At 41.6% G+C, this 16,923-nt stretch overlaps 1 protein-coding gene across 1 annotated transcript; it reads left to right on the forward strand.

Moving 5' to 3' along the window:
- Nucleotides 1–3,942: 3,942 nt before the first annotated feature.
- On the forward strand, nucleotides 3,943–14,311 carry LOC144539359 (uncharacterized). The gene is made up of 3 exons (XM_078283800.1): nucleotides 3,943–3,992; nucleotides 11,547–11,874; nucleotides 14,216–14,311. Exons 2-3 carry the CDS (start codon nucleotides 11,550–11,552, stop codon nucleotides 14,245–14,247), a joined length of 357 nt encoding a protein of 118 aa, XP_078139926.1. The 5' UTR covers nucleotides 3,943–3,992; nucleotides 11,547–11,549; the 3' UTR covers nucleotides 14,248–14,311.
- Nucleotides 14,312–16,923: the final 2,612 nt, after the last annotated feature.

The raw sequence follows: 16,923 nt of genomic DNA on the forward strand, positions 1-16,923 counted from the left end.
TCTTTCAAGGATCCTCTAGAAGTATTTCAGTAGATATTTGCTTTTGTTAACTTTTGCTGGAGAGCTGAGGATTAGGAGGGAAGATGGAGCAGCTTTTCTTAGAGGGGAAAATCTATTTTTCAGCCCCGCACTGCAGGGCGAACCTCTCTGTGTGAGCAAGTTGGCAGTACTGAGGCTCCGATGCTCTTGATTGGGGCTCATCCTAATCTTGGAATGTGTGTTTTGTTCATGCCAGCCCCGACTTTTTCATTTTGTGTGCACCCTGTTGCTTTCATCCATCTGCCTATTCACTGTACACTGTGACTGTGCCCCCATTGGAGCTTGTCCCGTGTGAAGAGGAGTGAAGTAAAGGAAGGCTTCAGTCATAGTTTGATAGGAGATTTGCTTTTATGAGAGCCAATTCTGTTACTTTAAATGAATACCTGTTTTGTCATTCATGTAGTAGCTAGTGGGCAAAGTGTTGATTTGAAAGTATCAAAGACTATTGTCGTGTATGCAGTAGCTGGACGCACTCTGCCTCAATCCTCTAAAGACTGCCACCCACTGGTAATTTGGAGAAAGTGATTTCTACCAAGACTGCAGGTACCTGGCTGCAGTACCCAGCAACCTGTGAGGGCTGGCCACTTGTACTGTATATAGTCAAAGAGACTGCTGTTTATTTTACCTCACATAGGTCTAATCATAGTGAACATATGTATACATGCATAGGTGGAATCAAAAGGCTGGGTTAGTCCTTAGGTGAAGATCGTACAGAGCAGAAGAAACTGTGGGAGTGGCAAAATGCTTTTTAACACATTTCAGAGAAGTATTTCTGTGTATGGTACAATATTTGTGTTTCTTTCTATATTTGAATGTTAGTAGTGGCGGTAAAGCTGAACCCTGGGGCCATGACCAGTGGGACTGCACTATAAACAGGAACTCTTCTGATCTGCATCCACAAACGGGGCTTTAACGATCAGTCCTAACTCAGAACAGAGTCCTGGGTGGAGGGTTTAGGAGGTTTCTTTTTTTATTTTTTGCCTTACATCCCAGGGACTTTCCCAGTTTCTTTTCATTGTGAGAACTGAATAAGAAAATATGTGCTTACGACACTATGTCACCTTAAGGCTTGTGTTTGTCATGGAATGAGCTTTTGTTTGCTTATTTTTATGTTAAGGTAAAAATTAGATATATTTGAGCAAAATATTTCAGTCATTATTGGTTCAGTGCCATTAAAGGGGTTCTGCACAGTCTAGAAGTGAGATGATCCAATATGATTTGTTGTTCTTTGATGCAGTGTATTTCCTCCACTGAGGTGCGGACTGTAATGTGTACTATTACAGTCTAAGCCTCAATTTATAGGAATATTCTCTGTATATGAGCTTTTAAGGACCAATGTTGCACAGCATTACTCTTGGGAAATTGTCTTTACTTCACTTCAAGTTTCTTCAGTCATATGTTGGTTCCTTCAAGAGTATATGTTGTAGCCTATCGCTTTACCTGGTGTAAAGACACAGTAGCATGATTTAGCTACATATCTTGTCCATTCCATCTGTGTGCTAACGTGACTGTCCTACAAGTGAAACGACCTTTTATAAATTCAAGCTTACTATTTTTCCTTTTCTATGGATTCATTGTTTGAATGTTTGGACTCAAAAGTACAAATCTTAATTGAGGCATTTGTCTTTATTTTTTTCCCAAAGACCAGTGGCATTAACTGTTTGTATTATTATTGCCATTGCTACAGCACTTATTTGACATTGTTGAGATGAGGATTGTGATCGGACTATTCTAAACTGAAGAGATTCTGTTGTACAGAGTTGGTGAGTGTATTTTGTTACTCTCCTCTTACCAGTTCAAATGATTGTCCTGAGGTGCTCTGTTCGGACCCCTTTTACTTATATTGTGTTACTGCAACCTCTTTGCCTGTTGTTTCTCAGACAACGCGCTTTAACTAAAAAGTAAAATTTAGTGCAACGTTACAAGACATCAATTAGCAGTCTTCATTTCAAAATTACCATTAGATGAACTTTGCGCTATTCTTTGTTAGTGTTTAGCAGTGCTGTTTTGTTCATTGTGTTTCTGTTCATGCCATCGATTACTTGACCTTGTCATTTATTAGGTTGCTTGACAGAGAGAACCTCAGAAACATGTAAATACTTGAGAGATTTTTCAGAGATATGTCCATCTCATGTAGATTTATGTACCAAACTGAAAAAAACTGAATGTTTGCAGGGTGGTGTTGCCATAGAACTGCAGTGTGCACAGAAACGTGCTCATCAATCAAAATCATGTCTGTTTCCCTCTGGAGTGATGACTATGAGATGACGTCAAAAACACAATGCTCAAATGAAATGCAATCAAACTGAAGTCAGTATGAATGTAACGTCTGTTAGAAAAAAAAGGCTTCAGTCTAATATTATAAATATGTTAACAATGTATGTACATGCTTATAAACAAGGCTTCAAAAGCTACCAAAAGACCCTGGTAAAGGCACCTTTGTTGCAGTGAATGCACAGCATGTGAAACGTTTTGTATGACGGTTCACTTTGGGGAGGCAGTAGTGGTTGCTCTGTGTGGCTAGCATTTACAGACAATGAGCTCCAAGCAGTGTTATGGTACTGATATTTGTGCTGTATAGCAATTGAATGAAAAAAAGTGAATTGTCATCTTTTAATTTGTATTCTGTGTATTTGTTCAATGTGTTTTAATAAATCTTCTGGACAACAGTAAAAGTGTCTGATTATTGTCCTTTGACAGCAGAACCAGAAGGAGTTTAACTGCTTAATTTCTTAACCTTGCAGAAGAGTGAAAGGGAATGAACGTGATTGATTGAGTGAGACTGGAGGACTGCAGATTTAATGTGTTTACCGTACAGTGTGCCAGTGCTGCACGTCACAATCTGCATCAACCTGCAGCACTGTAAATGTGATTAAGGGCAGAAATAGAACCATTGATGTAGTCAGTCAGTGGCCAAAATAGCAGACAAACAGCCATTCACAGACTGACCCATATTATAAAGACAAAAAAGTGACACACGCTAGTCACTTAGTCAGTGACAGACAATTAGAGTCACATAAATGCTATTACTAATGTTGAAAAAATAGCTCCATTCTTCTTTTGGCTAATGTCAAACATTTTCATTTATCTCTCCACTCCAGCAAAGCTAGTAAACAAGAGTCAGTTTTAATATGCTGTTACAAACTACTTGTGGAAGTGTTAATTTGATTGTGCAGATTTGAATCTGTTGTATCTATTGTTCTAAATCATTCCCCTGCTCACTTCAAAGCTCTTGAGTGTTGACCAGAAATCAGCTTCCCCACCCTCTTTTCAAACCCCAGCCATTAACAGGGAATTTTCCAAACTGACCCAAGTACAGTGTTAATAGACAGCTTCACCTTAGTCCCACGCGGAAGAGCTGAGAGAGTGAGTTGCCCCTAATTCCTTTTGTCCTGCCCACTTGTTCTGAATATCTCTCCTGATTGGTGCAACCACTGCCCCCTAGGCTTTTCATTGGCTGCATGCATGACTTTGGCACTCTGTCATTGGCCAGTTGTGGCTGAGAGCCCTTAGCCTGCTTTGTGCTGCTGTCTGGGAAGCAGCGGGGGTCTGGAGAGTGGGAGGAGGGAGTGAACCAAAGAAAGGACAGAAAGAGACCGGCGGGAGGGGGGAAGGACCCGTCTGAAAAAAGAGAGGGATAGAGAGGGGAGATAGAGGGAGGAACAGAACCAAAGAGGCAAGAGAGAGAAAGGGGAGGGAGCAAAGGGGGTTACCTCATCCAGAGCGGCTGTAGTGCACACGGTGCAGGGAAGAACTTGTGGGAAAGTAAACAGCACAAGAGAATCTCATTCTGTGTTTCAGCCACTTGCAGCCCTCGCAGGAGACTATGGGGATGAGTGTGCTGGACCTGGCAGTGTGGTAAAAACTGGGAGTTTATGGGAGGTTACCAGGATTAAAGAGTCACCAGGGAGTGCCTGAAGCTGCTCGGAGGAAATACTACTGAGGACAAGGAGGTGAGAGGCGTATATTTATTGTCCTCCACACACTTTCCCCCCTTTCCTTACCATCGCTCTGCTTCTCTCTCCCCTCCTTTTCTCTCTTCCCCTTCACTGTCAGCGTGGTTAGCATGCTGCAGAGACAGCAGCTTTGTCCAAGGGGGCCATGGATGGAGTAGTGGGGGGTTGGTGTGCTGTTTTGTCCCTCTCTGTCCCTCAGTCCGACAGCTAAGGGCAGCTGAGAGAACAAGGCAGGAGGCGGAGGAGGAGGAGAGGAGAGCAGGGTACGGCTGATACCCGGGTGGCCCTTTGGCTGAGTACACACCATCATGGACGATTTAACCGGAGCCTGCCTCAGAGAGTCAGCAGGGCTAGAGAACACGAGGCCTTGTTATGATAGCAGCAGTTCCTGAGACAGACACCAGGAAGGATGAGTGAGAGGCGGCCGGCTCGTCCCAGCCGCAGACCTCTTGCTCTGTGTTTTTCAGCAGCGCTGCACACCACACGGCCCCGCCACAGCCTCGGGCTAAAAGAGAGAGATTCCCTGGCCCGGCCCCGGCCCTAGCCATTCCAGTTTGACGGTTGCTTCCTGGAGCACAATAGCCCCTCCCTGGATGGATTTCACGCTGCCTCTTCTCAGAGCAGAATGGAGAGAGGGAGGAGATGGGAGAGGGGAGAGGGGAGAGGGTAAGAGGGAGCTAGGGGACCTCTGACCATCTAATTTGCATTTTGGGCTAGGGCACTGTTTCTGCCTCACTTGCCGGATGTCCCACTGCTTTTTTTTTTTCTGTATTTGAAAGAAACTGTAGGACTTATTGTCAGTTTTTTGTCCAACAGACATTAACAATCCATGCATGTCTAGCCTGGAGCTTAAACCACAAAGACCCCACTATTAATGGGACCCCACTCTCTCCTGCTACACATGATTACACACACACACACACACACACACACACATAGGCTACACATGCAAGGCCTTGCTGCTCAAGTCCAAAATGAGTCATCATGAAACATCCCCCACCTAATGTTTGTTGGTGCTACAAGTATTGTATTATACACAGACGACAATCCGCAGGGAATGTTAGATGGTTAACTGGGAGGAGGAATTCAGAGATGTTTGTAAGTTGAGGCTTATCTTTTTTGCTGTGTCACACATCTCCCAAATATCACTTGCCTTACTGACTTCCTTTAGGGCCGATAAAAGACTCCAAGGCCAAAGTGACTTGTCCACACTCTTTTCAAGTACAACACAAAACTGTCTCTTTATAAGTTTGAGCTATAGAATGCATTGAATTGAACTGAAGAGAACGACTGCACTCAGACATTTATCCTGCGCTGTAACTTTAGGAGTTACTTCAGGAGTATATTTTGATAACTGATGTGAGTGGCACATCAAAGGAGCAGCCGCCCCTCTCGTGTACTGATGCTGAAAGCAGGTCTGACTACCTGAGGCTGCACAATAGGGAGCTAACATCAAACAAACAGTGACAAAGCGCAAAATGCAGCTTTCACTGACTAATAAAAAGATGAGGCCGGTGACAAAGGCAACAGTTGTGACTGTAGGAATCCAAGACCTTGGTGATTGAACCTGGCAGACTACACTGAAATGTTGGCTATTGTAGCACCAGTTTCAGATCTAAGTGCAGTGCAAATGATACTATCAATAGTTTTTACTCCAGGTTACAGTGTGATCCCAGTTATAGTTCTTGCAGTGCGACTGATATCCTAGAGCAAGACAAGGCTCCCTGGCTGAGGTTAGAAAACGGGGTGGGGAAGCTGATTTCTAGCCAGAACTCAAGGGCAACTTCATCCTGGAGCTTTGACGTGAGCAGGGAAAAGGTTCAGAACAATAGATTCAAATTGATCTGCAGAATCAAGTTAATACTTCCAAAAAGTAGTTTTTACCAAAGTATTCGGTGGTGTTATCTTTGCTGGAGTGAGGAGATTAATGGAAATGGCTGACACTAGCCTGCCAGAAAACATGTGAGTTTATATTAAAGGGGTATTAAGTAATCAGAGGTGGTAGAAGTACACAAATTCCTTACTCAAGTAACAGTGCAAATGCTCATCTAAAAATATACTCTGGTAAAAGTTGAAGTACCATTTCAAATCCTTTACTCAAGTCAAAGTATACAAGTTCATGGTCTGAAATTTACTTACAGTATAGTAAAAGTAGTTGTCTAAAAAGGCATTTCTAATGTACTAAACAGGGATTTTCTGTTGAGCGTTCCTCTGAATCACAGATGAGAAAGAGTCTGCAGCTCTAACGTTAATTCTAGCAGCTGAATTCACTAACGTTAATTCTCTGCTCTCTTGTTGCTTCTCTCTTCTTCATGTTGCTTCTCTCTCTCTCTCTGTCCCTTTCCCTCCTCTTTGGTGTCGCTTTGGTGAACAAGCAGCCAACCACATTTGGCGCTTGATCAGCTGCTTCCGGGAAGCTGTCTGATGTGTAAAAAAAACTAAATAAAAAATCAGTTGATGATTTCCTGAGAGTTTTGAAAATGTAGTGAGTAGAAAGTTTAGATTTTTCTTTTGAAATGTAGTGAGTATACTTGAAAATGTTACTTAAGTACAGCAGTTTTTTTTTACTTCCGACCTCTGTAAGTAATCTATGACCTTTATGAACCTCCATAAGTGATCAGCAGGAATTGCAACAATATTGATAGAAGTGTGATAGAGCGTATCTGCTCCTACACACGTCTCTGGCAGCCATGATGGAGGAATGTAAACTGACAAAAACAACAAAGTCACATTTTCACAAGAGATGAGTAATCTAGCTAATTAGAATAGAGATCGCAGAAACATCTAGTGAAGAGGTCACAATGCAAAATACTGCAATAAGTGGGACTGGGAGTGTTTTTAAATTCCAGTGGGGGTGGGACGGGGGTGTTAAAGGTTGTTGTGAAACAGAGTATGGGCCAGTGAGTTTTGAAAGCCATGAATCTGGCCAAGTACTCGTTGAGTCATTGCTATTGATCAATAACGCACACGCAGATACATTATGGTCATTTTGTGCTATGGGATTGTAAAAATCTTACTGATTGCCCCTTTAACATTTAAAATTACATCTAAATAAAGCAATATTCTCTTATGTTACATGCTGAAAAATGGTGTGCCAAACTTTTGAAGAAACTTGAATAAAACCTGATTTTTTTAAGACCTTGCGCTGTCTAACCTCGACAGATTTTTATTGTGTCTCGTTGAAAAGAAATTCTACCATATGCTAGTATTTTTCTTGATAAATGAAGCCATTGTCTGTTCAACATATTCAGGACATTCTTATCTGCGTTCAATATTTGTACAGCACAACCATGAATCCAGTGCAGTGTTGTGCTGTGCTGTGAGCGCAGATGGCAGAGAGGAGGTGTAGGTTACTCCCACTGTGTCCTTGACTAATGTGACACTGCCACCAGCACATCACTTCTGTTGTGGACTTACATTACTGGAGCAGCTCTCCACAGCGGAGGGCACATGAAGGCCAGACTGGCTCCTGCATGAATAATGCATCCTTACCAGTGGTAACTTGATGGTATGGCAAACCTGGAGGAAATATGGGAATAAGCTATCTCAAATATGCATAGATAACCCTCTTATCCTGTTGTGTTTATAGTATGATATGATATTCCACATGGTCTTTGGCACACAGTCTTCAGAAATTCATTTAAAGTGAAATTTAAAAAATTCATACCATTCATAATATATAATGCAATAGGCTTAGCTACTTCTGTGTTCTAAATCTCGGCTAGGGTAACTCTTAAATTTAAGTGAATCCATGAAATCCACAAATGTCTGTGGAAAACGCCTCCCACTCAGATTGTTATGCCTTTTGACAGCAAAAGAAAGACATAGTCGGTCTGTTCTCAAGGAGCAGTTTGCAGCTCCTAAATTGGCCGAGTCACAGTTGTATCTCTTGATAGGAAGTCCTCTGGGAACAAGACACAGAACTGAAGGAGGAAGGAGTGCCAGAGGCAGAATTGTCTCTGCCTGGCACTGTTTGTTGTTGTCCATAGACCGTTGGTCTCTTTAGTGGCTGGTGAGAACGTTTGTATGCCATCTTCTAATAAGGAAAAGCCTAAAATAGGGCTGCTCTCTCTGACTTTCTGTTAGATTTCCAGTGCTGTTTATTCAGTCATCACCAGCTGCTGCTCTCTGCCATTGTCTATTGATATACCCGACTCCTACTGACCAATGGCTGTGTGTTTTGCCTGCAGCCGGACAAACATAGCACATTGTAAAGCAGTGGCTAGAACTTCTCATGCAGCTCAGCAGAGTTCAGCAAACTCAACTGAGAGCTTTGAATGCAATGAGTGTTAATCACACTCTTCTGTCAAATGGTTATTTCTGCTTATATCTCTGTGATTTAAATACGATTTCATTTAAGATCATTGAATATCTTTTCTGCTTCGTTACATAAAATACAATTTGGAAATAACCAGGGAGTTGAGAAAGAGAGAGAGAGAGAGAGAGAGGGAGATGGAATGACTCAATTAAGCTCAATCAAGCTCAATTAAGCTCAATAGGGCTTTATCACAGATTGGACAACTTGGATAGAAACAGTGTGAGAGAGGAAAGACATTAAAACAACATCAGCACATATGCAAATCTGAAAATTAAAACAAGACAGGTCAGAATTTGATTAGTCGATTGGTTGAAAAGTACAGTGCAGTGCGTGGTAATTGACTTCATCCGATGTGCCACGGAGCACCCCTGAACATCATTTACCGTTTAAAAATAGTGATTATGCATGCAGTTAGTTAAGGTACACTACACATACCTCACATTCCGCTGTACCCATACACCGTCTCTCCACTCATTAGCACATTTGGCACACAGCAGGAGTTTTCAGAGCTCTATGTAGGTCAGGGACAGGGTGTGTAGGAGTTGGTTTCATCTCTATTCTGTGATGTATCCTATTTTCCCCCCCAAGAATGGCTTTCATACAAAACCACTCCTGAGGCTCTTTATTTTTCTTCGTTGTGAAGTGCGTTTGATGGCTTGTCCAAACGCCTTCCCTCAGAAAGTTGTTCAAAATACCTGTCATTTTGATTTTGAGAAGGGTATTTTTTTAGTGGAAAAAACCTTTAACTCTAGCTTCAGTGTTGAATTGGGCCAGTTGAACTTCTATTCATTTCTCCTGTTGATTCCCAATGATGCGAGATCATCAGTCGCATCTCCAAGACGTGAGGGCGCTTATGGTTGCTCGATCTAATTCACTCCACTGAAAAATCAAGAATGATTGTTCAGTCAGCATGACTTTCGTCTGTGGAGGTAGAGTGGCGATCATTTTCTATTAAACTTGACACCATAGGCATCTATGCAGCTCATTCACAGAGGCAGCAGCCTTCCTCTGAAGTCAGAATGGATTTAGACTCACAGATCCTCCATTCTTCCATACTGAGTCTGTCTCCACCATACCACATACAGCGCAGCCCAGCCTCGGCCCGACTGACCTGTGAGCTAACCAGTGCTGCAGTGACGAATGTAGAAACAATGCTTTTCTGAGGCTGAACTGAGGTTTTCCCTCCACAAAAGACTCATTGTTGATTGGACCAATGAGTGGGCCGGCTGGAGAAACTGTGTTTGTGGTACAGAGGAGGGGACTGGGTCCAAAGGCCGCAGTGGCAGGGGGAACGCACCCATATTGTACTTATAAATAGGCTGAGAACTTATTCCCAGAGAAATGGGGACTCTATGCTTTACTTTGCCTTAACTTTTACTTGTTGTTAATCCTATTTTAAAGGCTCCTTAAACACATACATGGTGACTATTCTGGATTCAAAGCCATCAGTATTCCTGAGCCAGCCTCACCGCGCTAACGCTGACATCATGTCCACATTAAGCTGTCAGAAAGCAGTTGTAAAAGATAATGACGCCTGCAGAACCGTAACCGACATCATGATAGACCCTGTATCCTGGTTAAAGGATAAGGGCTGATGATGAATTGTGCAATCCCCAAGAAGCCTGGTTCAAAGCAGTTTTCCCGCGCAGCCGGCTCGTGTTCAGCGCTCCCTATTTTATGCTGTCATTTCCCAGGGGAGCGCAGCAAACTGCCCTATCAGGCCCAGGAATGTTCCAGCATAGGAAACAGTTCAGCACTAATCGAAATGCAAAGCAGATGCTGTAGTGCAAGACGTCAGCGGGGCTTAGGAGTGGTACACTAGCTTCAACAGAAACAGAGCCTGTGCATCACAGGAAATTACCGCCTTTTTGAAATGATGAAACAATTCATGTGTGCTGCAAATTAAGACCTGGGGTGTTGTTTGCTGTGGAATATTTCGCTGTTTTCTTTTGAAAATGTGCTCACACCAATTTTCAATTCCTTGATTAGAATTGAAAATTTACATGCCCATCTATTTGTTGAGTGAGTTCCATGACCCAAGGGCCCACAAAAGCCCTTCAAAACACATTATATATTTGCAAATATGCCTGGATTTGTAAATTTGCATTGCAATGCGTTGGAAAATAAGAATTCTTTAATTAATTCCTGAAAAGTCTAAGCTGCCGTCATACCTGTTTTCACAGATAAGACATGATGAAATTAGCCTCTTAGATAATTGAGGTCTGTGATGTTAGAGCACATGTTCTAATCAGTTTAAATGAGTGTAGATATCTTAATTAATCTGCCAGTAAGCCTCATCAGACTGTTTAATTTAGCTAACAGTCTTTCTCACCGCCATATGTTATGTTTATAGTGCTGGGATTGTAATCTCCACTCTGTTTCTCTCTCTCTTTGCACCTGGAAAATGGTAACAGATATGATTCTACTATGCATACATTTAGTTTTAGTTAATCGAAGTAGTCAAACTGTTTAAAATAGTTTGTTTAGAAAGTTGTTTTTGCACTGTATGAACTAGTATCTACATTATGTACTACTGAGCACTTGCCACACAAGTGCTAAAAATCTATAAGAAGTTGTCTCAGCATAGTTTTGGCTGTGGACATAAGGTCTGAAGTGCTTTCTTCAGTACATTACAGTGTAAATATTATTTTGCACAACACTGATTTTCATCTTAGAGACAGTGTCGTTCAATTTACACACCGTTGTTTTCTTTGTCAACAAAGCTTTGCCATGTTTACAGAGACCAGAGAACATTCCATTCTTCCTTCACCTGATTCCTATCACGGTCATATGAAGGATGGAAGTGAAAACAAACATTTTAATGTTAATACTCCCACAATAACACATTCATGTTTAAGCAATGACTACTGGGTTCATATTAATGGCACTTCCATAAGATGCAGGAGAAAATAATAGCTAAAACGTTATCTGTCTTTGGGGCAATATTTGAACAGTTCCAAAATGCTATATATACTTTTGGGGAAAAAAATCATTACTTAAAGTTCATTATTCAATATCTCTACTAGCCTATGTAGAGGATTCAGTCAAGTGTTATCTTTCTGTCAACCAAAGACTTATATAACCTGCTATCCTCTAATACCAACATTTGTTTTAATTCTGTGGTATCAACGATTTCGTGATTGTGGGTGTCACTTTTTTCTCAAATGGCGGAGGTGGACCTCTCATTTTGGAATGAAACTAATCATTTACACTTTATTTTGTCTCTTTTCCAGATTATGTCTACTGTGATGCCTCAGCAACCGCAGAAGGAGGATGAGGAGGAGGAGGATGAGGAGCAAGGGGAACAGTTTGAGTTTGAGGACAGCACCGATGAGGAGAAAGTTCAGGAAGGCACGAAAGGGATCTGCTCTGATTCTGTCAAAGCTGTCCAGCTGTCCGCGGGGACTACACCTGTCCAGTCCTCCACAAAGGAAGACAGTGAAACGCAAGGCAGTGTATCAAAAGCAACCGGCAATAATGTACAACAACTTCCCAGAACTTCGCCTCCTGCTGGACAGGAGGCAAAACCCATCAAGGATGCAGCTTCTGCTTCCAGTTCAGGTACACAACATATTTTCTAGTGTTAGGAAGGGTTGATTTTTCAGTGACAATTATTTGGAGTTGACTCAAAGTGTTGATTGGAGAATTGTTTGTTCACTCAGAGCTGATGTGGCTCTGATCAAACTATCTAAAAGTGTTAAATTAACTCTGATCGGTGTGGACACCGGTATAGAGTTGATTTTTACACTTTCAGATATAAATAGACCTTTTTCACAAACATGTCTGACGTGCTTCCGCAGATCAGTTCTCACCATTACCAGCAATGTTAAGAAGCCAATTTTCTGTGGCCTCTGAGTGTGATCACTTGTTTTGTGTTTCACTATAGCTTATAACACAATACTGGTGTTGTCATTGACATTTGTTTCTGTTTCTGCACCACAATAAAGAAGTGATTTGATTGAGGGTCACAAAATGCTACTGGTTAACCAAGGCAAACGGTAGTTTCTGTGTTGTTAGCATTTTCTGATCCTCGATCAAATCACTTTTTTATAGTGATGCACAGAAAGATTTGCCTGGGTCCAGACCCGCCCACTACACCGAGTTGACTGATTCTGGTCTGGCATCATTACATGAAACAGCGGTTTCTCGGTTGAAAAATGATCGGTCCAATGAGAGCCGGGGGGGGACTAACGATTAGCCAATCAGCGCCATGGGCGGGACTAACGCCGTTGTCAAGCTGTTGTCAAGCGTTGTCAAGCTGTGCGCCGGAACCAAGGAGGAGTAATAACAACAATGGCGACCGCTATAGACAAGATAGACGCTGCTATCGAGGCTGTTCTAAATCGATTAAAAGTACGTCGTACTTTGTTTTTACTTTCCTCCGTGTTGTCAAAGATGCTCTATACTTTCTGAACCGTCTCTGGTGTTGTCATGGCTACGCATCAGTGTCGACTTAAAATGACGTTAGATTCAGGCAGATACGTTACCTCTAGTGATTGGTTAGGGAAAATCGAAGTCAGACTGAAGATGGAAATGGAGTATAACCAAGGAAGTTCTATATTATAACGAGTTGACAATTCTGTCTGATATAAGGCAACAGAAAGATATGACAATGACAACATATGCATTGTGTTAAACACTATGTTGAAACACAAAATAAGTGATCACAGACAGAGTTAGAGGCCACAGAAAGTTGGCTTCTCAACATTGCTGGCAATGGTGAGAACCGATAAATACTCGTCAGCCGCAGCAGTACGTCAGCCATTTGTGATCTATTAACACTGAGGATTTTGGATTTTGTGTAAGGGTGGTGGGTTGGCCTGATGGTTAGAGTTACTGTCCTGTAACCAAAAAGTCATTTGTTATGTGTCCTGTCAAAGTGTCCTTGAGCAAGACACTGAACCCCTGCCTGCATAGCCACTGTACAGTAAGTTGCTTTGGAAGCTAGCTCCAAGATGTAAACATAATGATTTTTCTTTAGTTGATATCAGCTGCTCAGCCTCCCATACCCTCACACTGTGTGAGGGACTTCAGCCAGTTGTATGTGTTTTTTATCTCTACTTAAAGGGATTTCATTATTGCCTTAGGCGGGCAGGAATAAGGCGAGCGGAGTTAACTTCCCCCTTAACTGGATGAAGTTATGTAGATATTAGTATGATATATTTACTACCTGGGTAATGTTGCCAAACAGGCCCTGGTAATTATACCCCCAGATAAAGAGGGAGATTTAAGCCTGGGAGAACCTGTGTTGGACAAAATGAAGCGATTAGTGCTTAATTAAAAGGCTTTTTTACCAAGTCCATGTGTGGTAATCCGTTAAGTGGGATGTGGAGATGCGTAGGGGAATTCTGGGCGTTGATAATGATGTGTAGTGGAGCCTGTTACATAACCAAGGGTTGTGAGCAGCAGAGCGAGCAAGGGACTCAGATTCCTCCCACACCAGATGACATGTGTTTACATAGTGGTCTCCAAAGGAAATAGATCATGGCATTTGTTTAACAGCAGCTTCCACTCAAAATACATTTGCTGTTACAATTTAACTATGAGAAGTCAGTCTTTAGTTATGACTACTTTACCCTACTTGCTTATATGTCTCTAACTCGGTTACAGTCATTCAATACTTGTATGTAGGTCATGTTAATGCACTAGTATGCATGTAAGCAAGTATCAAACAAGTAGTTAATTATGCCATGAAATGTGTTGTTTTAGTCTTTTAGTTCTACCATGTATAAAATAATACGTCAATGAAAGAAGCATGAGAGAAAAAGTAAAGAAAATGCAAACTCATTAACAAACTTTACACTTTTTTTTCTCTCATGACCTTGTCATTTTTCAAATATATGTTTTTTCATTTGCCTTGGAACTATTTGTCTCACGGTTCATGTTCTTCTCGTTCTGACAGATGTTCCAGTTAGTGAGTCATCCAGCCGGTAAGTTGCCCCTCTGCTCTCTGATTCCTATCACAATATGGGGAAATTACTGACTGGAAATGGAGAAAACAAACTCCAACATCACATCAGTGTTGTCTCATTATGTTTGAGACACTAGTGTTATGTTAGTACTCTACCGCTATTATTAGTATATAGTTGTGCTATCATGCTAATATGCTAGAATTAGTATAAAATACTGCAATCTTGCCCTGTATCTGCACTCATGTCTCCAGATTGCATGCCACACCCACAGTGATGGTAATGCCAAGTGCAGAAGTGTTGCTGATGCATTTCTAAGGGAAGTCATATAGGATTATTCATGATGATGCATACAATATAACGATATGACATCCTTTGTGTACACTGAATTATGCAGGATTAGGGTCAATTCACTTTAATTCAGGAAGGACATTTTCTTCAAAATTTGGAAACTAGAAATCTTATGACATCATTTCTTTTTCCCATGCATAGAGAAATTATAATATCCTTATTAAAGTGAAGTGACCTAGTTTCAGTTTACATTTTTGATTGAGTTAAGTGAAAGTGAAATGACCCCAGCTGTGGTATTGTGCAGTACAGACAGCATCTTTCATACAATCAACAAGAAGTTTTGTTTCAAGGATAGTGCACAGCAAGTGATAATGTGATGCCTTATTGATCCCTGTAGGAAGACTCTCTTTTTGCTTGCCTTCCTCCACATGGAGGTCAGGGTCAGAGGTCAGAGGTCAGGCTCAGCTACAGACCAGTGTCCCTACAGCTGGTTGATATTCAGTACTGTCTTGCTCAATGACACTTCAGCAGGGTGGATGCTTGAACCCAGGTCCTCTAGCTGGAGGACAGTCTCTCTAATCATTGAGCCAAGCAATCTGAATCTCATCAATCAATATCAGGCCTAGGTCAAATGACAGTGTCTAGCTGCAATTCTTAGCATCTGTGTGAATTACCAGATGGGAGGGGTAACTGCATCAAGACAGTTCAGAGTGTCAGGTTTGTGGTACATCAAGCAGCCAAACCACGGGTGAATTTTGAAGCCAATAAGGAAGTAGCGGCAGGCAGCAATTCCTCTAATCTCTGCTAGGCCGGCTCCAGAAAGACTCCAAACCTGGCCCAACTCCATGCAAGTCAATGGGACCACAACCCAACTTCTCGCTAAAAATATAAAGTCAATACTTTTTTTCGACAAGAGGTTATGGTCTCAGTAGCTAATTTCACTTCTTCTAATGTGTGTCCTTATGGCGATTTTCAAAATAATTGCGTCATTAACAGCATATAACGGATATAAAACAGGGCTGTTTTCCTAGTGATTGACAGGTCGCTGATTATGGGCCAATAGTAGGCGGTGCTGCGGCTCCCCGGACAAACCAAACTCCACCCTTTGCCTCTGTTTGGCTGCTCTGGCTCCAAAAAATGTCAACATGGCAGCGACCGTAAAAACACAATCTCCAGGCTTCAAAATGGCCCTTCAGAAGCCAATGAGTGATGTCACACTCACTTCTTCTATGGGCACCATGGGCGTAGGAAGCACGGGGGACAGGGGAGACATGTCCCCTCCAATATTAAAAGATGATTAAAATGCCCCCCTCAAAAAATCAACCACGACATTGTGTTATTTTGCCCCCGCATTGAAAAATCAACCGCGGGACTTTTATTTTGAAAAGCCTTTGACTTCGTGCAATGGGGCACAGGGCCGTTAAAATGTCAATCATGAAGAAATTCATGGTAATGAAACGACAAGATGTCCAATCAACACTACTGGTCAGGTGCCGATAGAGAGAGAAAAGAAAAAAGAGGATGTGCAGCAAATGAAAGGTATGATATTGCGCCAAGGAGGAATAAATGTGTAAAAGGTTATTTGAAGCTAGTTTTCATGACTGTCAACAACAAAAGGTCAATAGCTTTGTTGCCACTGCTTCCAAAAAGCAGACATCTGTCCGTCAGTTATGTAAAGACAATACTTTGTCTATTTGCCTCAGTGTCCTGTATGCTTGTAAGTATGTCATCTTTCTCTGATATTATTACAGCACTATATTTTCGTCTGTGCTGATTTTTAAAATGGCAAGGTAGGTTAGGCCTAGTTGTTTTGCAGCTAAACTTAAACTTAAATCTTCACCATATTGGATGGCTTGTATCTTGTCTGAAATGTTTCTTTGCATGGCTCATTATCCTACCATAATGGAACAGGTACTGTGCTGACTTTTTGTATGTAGCCTACTTTATAATTAACATCTTTTCAAGCTAAAGCCAGTCAGTGTTGTAGCAGGGCTTGGAGAAAAAACACACTTGGCTCTTAAAAAGGACCAGTGCACCGCAAAAAATAAATGACTAGAAACCAGATAATATCAGTGCAGTTAGTTGGAAGGAAAATACAACTACATAAAACACTGTAATTCCAAAACGGAAATTATTATTATTGTTATTGTATTATTATTAATGAGAAACTAGATAGATTGGCTGAAAGCCTGCTGTAGCCAACACATAAAGTCTGATCTGTCACTTAGCACCTGAGTCATTCTTTCTTTATTTTCAGATAGCCTTTTTAAAAGTTACTAGAAATAAGTAATGCAGAGCTGTTTTTTGAAAAATGTTCCTCCTGTGGAGCATGCCCCCGGACCCCAGTAGTCAAATCTGTCCCCCCCAATGGCCAACTGGCACATCACATAAAATTATACTGAAGTAACTT

The sequence above is a fragment of the Centroberyx gerrardi genome, chromosome 5, assembly GCF_048128805.1.
Source record: "Centroberyx gerrardi isolate f3 chromosome 5, fCenGer3.hap1.cur.20231027, whole genome shotgun sequence".
Classification (NCBI taxonomy): domain Eukaryota; kingdom Metazoa; phylum Chordata; class Actinopteri; order Beryciformes; family Berycidae; genus Centroberyx; species Centroberyx gerrardi.